This window comes from Vigna angularis, chromosome 7, assembly GCF_016808095.1.
Source record: "Vigna angularis cultivar LongXiaoDou No.4 chromosome 7, ASM1680809v1, whole genome shotgun sequence".
Taxonomy (NCBI): Eukaryota; Viridiplantae; Streptophyta; class Magnoliopsida; order Fabales; family Fabaceae; genus Vigna; species Vigna angularis.
Window position 1 is genome coordinate 35,282,105 of NC_068976.1, and position 12,463 is coordinate 35,294,567.

The following is a 12,463-nucleotide window of genomic DNA, read 5'->3' on the forward strand; positions in this document are numbered from 1 at the left end:
GGACGTTGGCTGATGTTGGGTATGGTGATGGTCGTTGGCCGTATCTATTGGTTATTGGAAATAGGTGAAGATGAGGTGGTTACTCGTAAGAGGAATCCAAGGTTGGGGTTGATGTCGCTACGGTGGAGGGGAGTTTTCGGGTGTTTGAGATGGCGGCTTGCGAGGGAGGAAAAAAAAAGGTTGGAGTCCCTGTTCTGCCTGGTGAGTGAATAAGGATGTTCGTTTTCTTTGATGTCTTTCCCCCTTCAATCCGTGGAGTCCCCAAATGGTTCTGGTGGTAGTGGTCCCAGGTTCTCCTTCCAAAGAAGAAAAGCCCAAGATAATGGGTTTCCTCGTGTTCCCCCAGAATGTTCCCTCGAATGTCTTCCCAAGAATGTTCCATTCTCTTGAATGGCGTAAAAGAACACTTTGCAGCTCCAGATGGCCACCCGTGGCAGACAACCCAGAAAGTGAAAGCGTCAGAGAAACCCATACTGTAAGCCGCACTACTTTTGGACGCTCGTCAGCACTACTCTTGGATGCTCGTCAGCACTACTCTTGGGCGCTCGTCAAAATGAGATCCGCTAACGAGCGCCTCCAGACTAACGCTCTTGAAGGATAAACGAAATAACCGAACGCCCAAACTCGAAACCGAACGTTCAAACCGAACGCTCACAGAGAAAACCATACAGACCGAACGCTCAAAACTCAGTTCCCAAAATGAGACCGAACGTTCACAAGGAAAGACTGAGGATACCGAACGCTCGCAAGTTAAACCACCATTCGGACGTTCGGCAAATAGGGAAAATGAGCGCCCGTTCTCATTGGTGAAAACCGAACGACCTTCAAAACTAATTGGACGAACGTTTGAAAGTTGGACGAGCGGTACAACAAAGATAGGACGAGCGCTCCAAACCGAGGACGAACGTCCTCAGTATGACCGAACGCTTAAAGAATGCTTTACTATTTGGACGAGCGGTACAACAGTGATAGGACGAGCGCTCCAAACCGAGGACGAACGTCCTCACTATGACCGAACGCTTAAAGAATGCTTTACTATTTGGACGAGCGCTCCAAACCGAGGACGAACGTTTACTATTTGGACGAACGGTACAACAGTGATAGGACGAGCGCCCCAAACCGAGGACGGACGTTTACTATTTGGACGAGCGTTACAACAGTGATAGGACGAGCGATCGCATAGATCGAACGACGAAACCGAACGCCAGAGGACGAATGTTTGAAAGTTGGAACCATCAGGACGAACGATTAAGACGCTCCTTACGAGTGAGAACGAGCGGCAGAGGATGGGGACGCCACCCATGCCGAACGCTCGTTAAGACAAAATACCGAACGCTCAAAACACGCTTTACTATTTGGACGAGCGTCCAAATACTTCCGAACGCTCGCTCAAAACAAAAACGAACGAACGCTCAAATTATGAACGAACGCTCTACTATTTGGACGAGCGTCGCGACACTCGAAATGCCGAACGCTCGCTCAAAACAAAAAACTAACGAACGCTCAGATTATATGAACGAACGCGCTACCATTTGGACGAGCGTCGCAACAGTGATAAGACGAGCGCTCCAGACCGAGGACGAACGTCCTCAAAAAACAGTATGACCGAACGCTCTTTCTGGAGGACGAACGCTGTTATTATTATTTTTATTTTTATTTTTATTATTATTATTATTTTTATTTTATTATTATTATTGAAAATAAATTTTATTAATCAACCCGGACGAAATTGAGTGTTGACAGCTGCCCCTCTTTACTTAGATTTTACTAGATCATATGACAAACAAAGTTTTCATATTATCAAAGTAAAAGATAAGTAAAGATAAAAACACTAATTTCGTTCGGGTTTCAAGATAAAGAAGAAAAACAAGCAGGAAATAAAATAAATGACCATTGCCACGCAGAGGGTCATTTGAAATTTGGACCGACCATTGCCATGAAGAGGGTCGTTTGAAAAAGTAAAAATTTGGACTGACCATTGCCAAGCAGAGGGTCATTTGGAAAGTTTGAAATGTGGATCGACCATTGCCATGCAGAGGGTCGTTTGAAAAAGTAAAAATTTGGACTGACCATTGCCAAGCAGAGGGTCATTTGGAAAGTTTGAAATGTGGATCGACCATTGCCATGCAAAGGGTCGTTTGAAAAAGTAAAAATTTGGACTGACCATTGCCAAGCAGAGGGTCATTTGGAAAGTTTGAAATGTGGATCGACCATTGCCATGCAAAGGGTCGTTTGAAAAAGTAAAAATTTGAACTGACCATTGCCAAGCAGAGGGTCATTTTGAAAATTTGAAATTGTGGATCGACCATTGCCATGCAGAGGGTCGTTCGAAAAAGTAAAAAAATTGGAGTGACCATTGCCATGCAGAGGGTCATTTGGAAATTTTGGATTGACCATTGCCATGCAGAGGGTCATTTTTAAAGATTGGACTGACCATTGCCATGCAGAGGGTCATTAAAATCTGGACTTGACCATTGCCACGCAGAGGGTCATTTGAAAAATTAAAATTTGGACTGACCATTGCCAAGCAGAGGGTCATTTTGAAAATTTGGACTGACCATTGCCCAGCAGAGGGTCATTTTGAAAGATTTGGATTGACCATTGCCATGCAGAGGGTCATTTTGAAAAATTTGAAATGTGGACCGACCATTGCCATGCAGAGGGTTGTTTGAAAAATTTGGATTGACCATTGCCATGCAGAGGGTCATTTTGAAAAATTGGACTGACCATTGCCATGCAGAGGGTCACTAAAATCTGGACTTGACCATTGCCACGCAGAGGGTCATTTGAAAAATTAAAATTTGGACTGACCATTGCCAAGCAGAGGGTCATTTTGAAAATTTTGGACTGAAATCGTTGTACTATCCTTTTGAGAAATTCTCTTGTGCGTTAAGGATTTTCGAAAAATACCTTGCTTATTACGAAATGCATGATGTAATGTCATGAGGGTGCATGAATGCATGAACACACGCATCCTTCTTTTCCTGTTCCTCTCTTTTTCTTTTCTTCTTTTTTTTTTAGCACCCCCCTCTTAATTAGACTGCCCATGTTTGGAACTCGTTGTCAAACATCGTCATCAAACTTGATGTACGTTCAAAACGTAACCATAGCGAAAATGGCAAGAGACTGTGAGCCCTCTAATGAGAAAGAGGAAGGTGTGACCATGAGTTCAAATTCTCTTTATCGCTTCCTGCAATCCAATTGGGCTTGAACCCGGGAAGGTGAGGAAAAATATGGACGAGAAGTAGATAGCTGAATGATTGTATGTGGAGCTAACATTTGTGTTCTCCTTACCTAGGGAGGTATGGTTAGCGTGGAAATGTGTAAGGCCCCCAAGACTGCCCCAACTTTGCCGTGTAGGCGAAAAGGTTTGGGTAGGAAGGATTGCCCCAATTGGTTCGATTTTCTTTCGTATGCTGCTAGCCAGCTGGCAAAGAGATCCCTTCTTCCTGAGACATTACTTTTTTCATTTTCAATTTTTGGACAAAATTGCAAGTCATCACACATTATCGCAAAATTAAGCTTTATGAAAATTTGAGCAAACATTATTCAATCCGTGTGGACTTTATTAGGCTTGTAATGTGGCTAGGGCTAGAAGGTATTGAAAGGAAGGGGTATAAAGGCCCAAATGAATGTTTGTCGGTTGCATTTTTTGAAACAAGGGTTGTCATCTAGCACTGTGTCAACTATTTGACCTTTTGAGCACTTTGTTTTGTTTTTTTTTTTTCTTGAACTCCATTTTTTTCATTTTTTTTTACTTTGGGATTTTTTTTGTTCTTTTTGCTTTTTCTTTGTTCACTCTTCTTGATGAAATTTCCTTGTTCGATCATTGAGTGCTCTTCATTTGCATCATGGGTTGACTCCTACGTGATGACAACCCTTGCTTGGGGATAATTTTGAAAAAAAGTTTATTTTTGGCTCAAACAGGGTGGCAATGGATATATATATTATTTTTTTTTTTTAGATAAAGAAAAGATGGCCACACATCATTTTGAACTCTGATTGCTTTATTTTCAAAAGGTTAATTCTACGATTGGGTGACCTCAGCATGAGTCCTTTTTGAAAGTTCTTTTGTTTGTCTCAAGGGATTTGAGGATCACCCCACTAGCGCAAGTGAGGAAAGTTTTGGCCAGGCCAACCTGCCCCCAGTGTTATATTCACGACAATCCTTTATTTTGAAGGGAAATGAAAAATGTTATGGGCTCAATGCGATGTGAAAGCGGATGCTTTAACGAGAAATGAATACAAGTCGCCCCGGAAACCCTGAATCAGGAGAAGACCCCACGTCTTTGCCATTTCAAGTTTTTTTTGTTTTTTTTTTTTTTTTTTTTTTTTTTTTTTGAACGTACTATGTCCTAGACACCTTAATTGACAACGAATTCAACATCTGCATTTTTATTCTCTCTTTTTTTTTAGTTTTCCACGACATCCCTCATGAACGAGCTTGTGCCAACCGAAAATACCCGCGATGCCTTTACTCATGTGTGCTTAATTATCATTGCCTTTATTTTCCCTTATTTACCTAAAAGCTCAGCGCGACATGCAATATTTCAATAAGCGTGCGAACAAAAATATGAATGAAACCGTGCAGTATTTATTGAATGAAATAACACAGAGTACAATGAACCGTAAAGATCATGTCAATATCCCTTAACAGCACTCCCCCGTCACGGAATCATCATGCGTAAAACTTTTTAACCGCATCCGAATTAACCGGTAATGGTAACTCCTCTCCATCCATCCTCGTGAGAATTAGTGCCCCGCCAGAGAATGCTTTCTTCACTACGAATGGCCCTTCATAATTCGGGGTCCACTTGCCTCTATGATCCTTTTGTACAGGCGAGATCTTCTTCAACACCAGCTCGCCTTCGTGGAATTCTCTTGGATGCACCCTCTTGTCAAATGCGTTTTTTATTCTCCTTTGGTACAATTGTCCATGACACACTGCCGTTAACCTTTTTTCTTCGATGAAATTGAGCTGATCAAATCGAGCTTGAACCCACTCAGCTTCCTCTAGTTGGGTTTCCATTAACACTCGTAAGGATGGAATTTCCACCTCAAACGGAAGTACTGCTTCCATCCCATACACAAGCGAGAAAGGTGTTGCCCCAGTTGATGTTCGTACCGATGTGCGATATCCATGTAGAGCGAAAGGAAGCATTTCGTGCCAATCTTTATAGGTGACCACCATCTTTTGTACAATTTTCTTAATATTCTTATTGGCAGCCTCTACCGCCCCATTCATCTTTGGACGGTAAGGAGAAGAATTGTGATGATGAATCTTGAATTCCTCACATAACTCTGTCATCATCTGGTTGTTCAGGTTAGTGGCATTATCAGTGATAATTCTGTTAGGGAGCCCGTATCTACAGATCAACTCCTTTTTTATGAATCTAGTCACCACCTTTCTAGTCACGTTTGCATAAGAAGCAGCCTCCACCCATTTGGTGAAGTAATCGATCGCGACTAGTATGAAACGATGTCCATTCGACGCCTTCGGCTCTATAGCTCCGATGACATCTATCCCCCACATCGAAAATGGCCATGGTGCAGACAACACGTTCAGAGTAGTGGGTGGCACATTGATATTATCTGCATACTTCTGACATTTCTCACACTTTCTCACATGTGTGCAACAATCGCTTTCCATGGTCAGCCAAAAATAACCAGCTCTCAATATCTTCCTGGCCATCGAGTGCCCGTTCATGTGGGTGCCAAAAGTACCCTCGTGCACTTCTCTCAATATCAGCTCAGCCTCCTTTGCATCCACGCATCTGAGGAGGACCATGTCGTGATTTCTCTTGTATAAAATATCCCCACTCAAGATAAAATTGCCAGCCAATCTCCTTAGCGACCTCTTATCGTTTTCAGACACCTTCTCAGGGTATTCTCGTGTCTTAAGATAATGCTTGATATCAAAATACCAAGGCTTACCATCTAATTCCTCTTCGATGAAATGACAATATGCTGGCTCTGCATGACTTTTCATTTTAATCATTGGTAAGTTTGCATCTTGGTCAACTTCAAACATTGACGACAAGGTAGCCAAGGCGTCTGCCAATTGATTTTCTTCTCGAGGTATATGGTTAAGCGTGATGGAATCGAAATACTTCATTAATCCCCTGATGTAAACCTGGTAGGGAATTAATTTTGTATCCCTAGTCTCCCATTCTCCCTTCAACTGGTGGATGACCAAAGCTGAATCTCCGTATACATCTAGAACTCTTGCCTTAGATTCGATTGCCGCCCGAATACCCATAGCACAAGCCTCATATTCTGCAATGTTATTCGTACAATTAAAGCACAACCTTGCTGTCATTGGTATATACTGCTTCCGTGGAGAAACAAGCACTGCCCCTATTCCATGTCCCATCACATTCGAGGCTCCGTCGAATAATACTGTCCATGCTTTTTCGTCTCGATCTTCTTTGTTCTCTTCTAGTAGAGCCATGATGTCTTCATCGGGAAATTCAGGTTGCATTGGTTGATAATCACTAATGGGTTGATGAGCCAGATATTCTGCTAGAGCACTACCCTTGATGGATTTCTGAGTAACATATACGATGTCGTACTCTGACAATAGCATCTGCCACCGAGCTATCCTTCCAGTGAGAGCAGGCTTTTCAAAAATAAACTTGATAGGATCCATCTTGGATATCAACCATGTAGAGTGACTCAACATGTATTGCCTTAGGCGATGAGCAGCCCATGCCAATGCACAACAAGTTCGCTCTAACGATGAATATCTTTGTTCACATTCTGTGAATTTCTTGCTCAAGTAATATATTGCATGCTCTCTTTTTCCAACTTCATCATGTTGACCCAATACGCAACCCATTGACCTTTCCAATACAGTTAAGTACAAAATGAGTGGTTTTCCTGGCTCTGGTGGGCGTAGTACGGGAGGGTTCCGTAAGTATTGTTTGACTCTCTCAAAAGCGGCATGACAATCCTCATTCCACACCACAGCTTGATTCTTCCGTAACAACTTGAACAATGGTTCACAAGTAGCAGTTAATTGGGAGATGAATCTAGCAATGTAATTCAATCTACCCAAAAACCCTCGAACCTCCTTTTCTGTCCTGGGTGCCGGCATTTCCGTTATTGCTCTTACTTTGTCAGGATCAACTTCTATCCCTCTTTGGCTGACGATAAAGCCCAACAATTTTCCAGACTTTACTCCAAACGTACATTTGGCCGGGTTTAACCTCAGTTTGTACTTTCTCAATCTCTCGAATAACTTTCTCAAGTTGAGGACGTGTTCTTCTTCCGATTCAGACTTTGCGATCATGTCATCCACATAAACTTCGATCTCCTTGTGCATCATATCATGGAAAAGTGCCACCATCGCCCTTTGATATGTTGCCCCGGCGTTCTTGAGCCCGAAAGACATCACCTTATAACAAAAGGTCCCCCACAAAGTGATGAAGGTCGTCTTTTCCATGTCCTCAGGCGCCATCTTAATCTGATTATACCCCGAGAAACCATCCATGAATGAAAACAGCGAGTACTTGGCTGTATTGTCAACTAAAGTGTCGATGTGTGGTAACGGGAAATTATCCTTCGGACTTGCACGATTCAAATCACGATAGTCGACGCACATTCGAACTTTCCCATCTTTCTTAGGCACTGGTACAATATTCGCCACCCATTGTGGGTATTTCGCCACAGCCAGAAATCCTGCGTCGAATTGCTTCTGTACCTCTTCCTTAATTTTCAATGACATTTCTGGTTTCATTCTTCTTAGTCTTTGCTTGACCGGGAGGCATTCCTGCTTAAGTGGGAGCTTATGTTGCACAATATCGGTATCCAACCCTGGCATGTCATTGTAAGACCAAGCGAACACATCCTTAAACTCCCTTAGTAGGGCTCGCAGCCCTTCCCTCACTTCCTTTTTCATGCCAGTACCGATTTTTACTTCCTTTATCTCTCCTTCCTCTCCCAAGTTGAGCTCTTCAACATCCTCCTGATGGGGTTTTATCTCTTTAGACTCTTGTTCCACTAATCTCAAGAGCTCTGGAGAGGGTTCCGGATCATCTTCGTAATCATCTTCCGTATTATCGACAGGGTGCTCAAAATCAGGAATATCGACATTGTTATTTTCGAAAATTTCATTGTCATATCTGCATTATTTAAATTTATGAAAAAGAGAATAAATAAAAGGGAAAACCAATGACGAATGCAAAATGATGATAAAACACAAACAAACACAATTTGATTATCACGCTGGGCATAAAAAACTAAACATCAACCCGTAAGTCCTGAATCCTAAAGCCTCGGGTGAAGCTATAGGATTAATTAAAACTATTACACTTTATTCAGATTAAGCATCACGGGTAGACTCAGAGTTTCCCAATTGTTGAGTGGTGCAGCTGGGGAGCAAGCCTGCACGAAACTTGAGCATTCAGAGCTATCTTCATCCTCAACGGCGGCTATATGGCCCGCGTTGATCCATCCAGCACTACGAAAGCTCTCCTTGATGTCACGAATACCAATCTTTTCCACCTGAGGTTCACGCCTTTCTACACGAGCCAGACCGCGCTCTCTCCTTTCTTCTATCAGCCTGCGTTTGTCCTCTTTGTTGGGCTTGTACCCTAGGCCGTATCGGTTTCTATTCTCAACGACCTTTAGGGGGAAAGTTCGACCCTGCCCATGCTTGCCTAAACCTCTACCAGGTATATACCCCTCTTTCAGCAAGACCTTGATCATCATGATAGAAGCACGTGTCAAATGTGGGCTCACTAGGAATGGTTCCACATAGGCATTTCCTACGATCTCCAATGACTGGAAGGCTGTTTCAAGAGCTTCCTCGGCCACCTCAACATATCGCGTGGACGATGGTCCGCTCACAAGGAGGTCCTCCTCTCCTGATATTATCACCAGCTTATCTCCCATAACGTATTTCAGCTTTTGGTGTAGTGTGGAAGGCACGACTCCTGCGAAATGGATCCACGGGCGACCCAACAAACAACTATAAGCCGGGAGGATATCCATAACTTGAAAGGTCACTTGAAAGACACAAGGACCGACTTGAACAGGCAATTCAATTTCCCCCATCACTGCCCTTTTACTGCCATCAAATGCCCTCACAATCATAGAGCTTGGCTTCATATGTATTCCATCACATGGTAGCTTCTCCAATGTCGATTTTGGCATGACATTGAGAGAGGAACCATTGTCCACCAAGACACGCGCTATAACGTGATCTAAACATTTCACTGAGACATGAAGAGCCTTGTTATGACCTCTCCCTTCAGTGGGTATCTCCTCATCAGTAAAAGTGAGGTAGTTATTAGCGATGATGTTGCCAACGATGCCCTCAAACTTGTTCAACGAAATACCATGCTCGACATGAGCCTCACTGAGTACTTTCATCAACAACTTTCTGTGAGAGGTAGAATGCATAAGCAATTCTAACAAGGAAATCCGAGCAGGCATGCGATTCAACTGCTCCACTACTTTATACTCACTCTGTTGAATGAATTTTAAAAATTCGCAGGCCTCTTCTTCGGATATTTCTTTCTTTTCTCCCTCGTTAGGGGTCTCCTCTACCTGCGCGCCCTTTCCTTTTAAGACCTCCCTAGCTTTCGCGGTCATTGTTCTTTCATTATTATTGGTCCCCTCTTTTGTCACCGTTGGTGACGCGAAGATTCGACCACTTCTCGTCATCCCACCTATGCCTGTTATGTTCTCAACGGCCGAATCTGCGCCTTTTCCCTCGTCTAACACATGTGCTTCATACGTCCAAGGGACAGCCTTCTCACTTTTGTAAGGAAAGGGAGACGGCGCCCGAATGATGACAGACGGCCTTTTTTCAGTCACTGGCACAGGGGTGGTTCTAGTGAAATGGATCACCAATGGCTCAGGCAAAGTCACGTCGGATTCCCCGCCGATTTGTGTGAACACTTCACCCTCCTTATCCTTGCAGCGTACTTGCATTAAACTTCTATCCAGCAAGTCCTGTAAAATATCTTCAAATTCACCACATTCCTCAATAGAGTGTCCATCGTCTGGATGAAGCGCACATGTTACATCCTCGCCACAATCGCCTTTTAAAAGGCCCACTTTTATCAACGCCTTAAAGATAAGTTTCCTAGAACTTTGGATTTCACCCGCGTATCTTATCAGCTCATGTTTTTCATTCTCGACGGCATTCGTCGAGGCACTCCCATGCCCAGCAAGCGGATTAGTCTCGACGCTAGGTTTATCTTCTTCAAACTTTAACCACCCCGAGTCGATTAGAGTCTGTACTTTGTGTTTAAAAGCCAGACACCTCTCAGTTGAGTGACCAACACCTCCCCCATGGTAACTACATTTGGCTTCTGCATCATAACCCCTAGGGTACGGAGGTTGCACGGGCTTCATCGGGCAAATGGCAACCAAACCCCTTTTGATGAGATGGGGTAACAATTTTGTATAAGTTGTAGGGATGGGGGTGAAATTAACAAATTGGTTCCTTCTCGGGTAAGCGTTTTGGCCCGCATTCTGATTTGGACCTGCAATTGCCCCAGCCCTCCAAGTATCAGTTGAGGGCAATGGCGGTTGATAATACCCTTGTTGTTGTTGAGGCCTGGCTTGATGAGCAAACGCCGCATTGGCTGCATAAGGGGGTTCCCCCGCATATGGTCGGAAGCTATGAGTGGGAGCTTGACCTCCCCACGCAGGCATTGCCGATGCCGCATGCACATCCCCTTCCTTCTTCTTTCCCGCATTGAAATTGGGTTTTTTGTAATTCGCAGTGGCGGGCGAACTGTATGCAATTTTCCCGCTCTTAACCCCAATTTCTATCCGTTCGCCTATTATAATGATATCAGCGAAATTAGCAGATACATTCGCGACCATGTTCTCGTAAAACGGCGGCTGGAGAGTGTTCACAAACATTGCCACCACCTCCCTGTCATACAAAGGTGGCTCAACTTGTGCAGCTAACTCTCTCCACCGTTGGGCATATTCCTTGAAAGTTTCGTTGCCCTTCTTTGACATACTTTGCAGCTGCAGTCGATCCGGTGCGATGTGCGTGTTGTATATATACTGCTTTATAAAGGCGTCTGCCAGGTCTGCCCAGCAACGGATTCGAGACGGCTCAAGATGGGTGTACCAGTTCAACGCTACCCCGGCCAAACTGTCTTGAAAAAAATGGATGAGTAGCTTATCATCGTAAGCGTACGCAGCCATCTTTCTACAGTACATGGTCAGATGGCTTTTCGGGCATGTGTTACCTTTGTATTTCTCGAACTCCGGCGTTTTAAATTTGTGCGGTATCATCACCCCGGGAACCAAGCTCAGTCTTGCAACGTCTCCGAACCCAAAGCTTTCCACTCCTTCTATAGCTCTAAGTCTTTCTTCCAGAAGTTCCAACTTATTTTTAGTTCCGACGAAGCCATCGAATCCCCTAACTATTGTGGTATGTGGCGCGCCCCCGGCTGAAGGATCCTCCTTGACCATTACGTGTGGCACTACAGTTACCCGCGTTCCTTCCACTGCGGTCGACTCATTCGTAGTTACACCTGTCATGGGTGCCGAAACTAGGACAGGGCCCTGAGTACCGATGGGCGGTCCACTGATGATTTGGGGGAAAGAGAAAGACGCATCTTCTGCTTCCGAGTAATCTCCCATAGGGGGAGTGTATCCTGGGGGTAGGCCATACATCGGGAACGAAATCGACGGGCTCAAAGCGTTAAACTTTGGGGGATAAGGGGGGATATTCCCTTCGATTCGTGCTGACGAGGACTCTCCCGCAGTCTTAAGAGATTCTAGAGCAGTAAGGATCTGACCCATCTGGTCCTTCAGCTGACTGATATCGGCTTTGATAACTTCGTGGGCTTCCTCCCAATCTTCCATAATTCTTGAATTAGCCCGGGTTCTATAGGGATGTCGTGGAAATTTAGCCGTTGTCCTTCACTCGTACTGCTTTATTATTTTAATCGAATTAAATTAGATGAGAATGAGATATGCTAAAGAAAAAAATATGATGCATGCTATTGAAGGGTGGAAATCACAGGATCACGATAACATCAATGATGGAAATTAACACAAGTTGGTACCAAACGAACATTCTGCACCTTTCATTTAAAGAAAAATTCAGTTCAATACATTGCCTAAAGGCACAAAATACAATAGTCTCATTTATACATCACTCCTAAGCTCGAACGATGAAGGATTTCATCTCGCCTACCAACCATTTACAATGATTAATAAAAAGTTTGATTTCTTCCGGCGGGTTACAAAAGTGGGTACTAGCTTCAGCGGCCAACACCATCTTGGGGATGTCTTCAATTGCTCCGTTTGCCAACATAACCAATTGAGAAAAACTCCCCTTCCAGTGCTTCACAGCCTCTTCTTGCTCTGCGATGTGATCTTCCATTCGCTTCACCAACGCCCGATGCCTTCCTTCAAATTCTGTCGACCTCCATCGTTCCTCCTGTTCCTTAATATACTCCTCCATTTGTTTTATCAGAGTTCG

At 43.9% G+C, this 12,463-nt stretch overlaps 1 protein-coding gene across 1 annotated transcript; it reads right to left on the reverse strand.

Moving 5' to 3' along the window:
* Positions 1–4,678: 4,678 nt before the first annotated feature.
* Positions 4,679–11,841, reverse strand: LOC128197905 (uncharacterized). The gene is made up of 2 exons (XM_052880755.1): positions 8,312–11,841; positions 4,679–8,123 (listed from the first exon to the last, which is right to left on the reverse strand). The coding sequence occupies exons 1-2, from the start codon at positions 11,839–11,841 to the stop codon at positions 4,679–4,681; spliced, it is 6,975 nt and encodes a 2,324-aa protein (XP_052736715.1).
* Positions 11,842–12,463: the final 622 nt, after the last annotated feature.

Excerpts from the sequence above, each read along its gene's own strand:
- LOC128197905 (XM_052880755.1), bottom strand. The coding sequence starts at position 11,841 with ATGGAAGATTGGGAGGAAGCCCACGAAGTTATCAAAGCCGATATCAGT. Across the intron at positions 8,124-8,311 it reads ATGCTTAATCTGAATAAAGT|ATATGACAATGAAATTTTCG; the intron begins GTAATAGTTTTA and ends TAAATAATGCAG.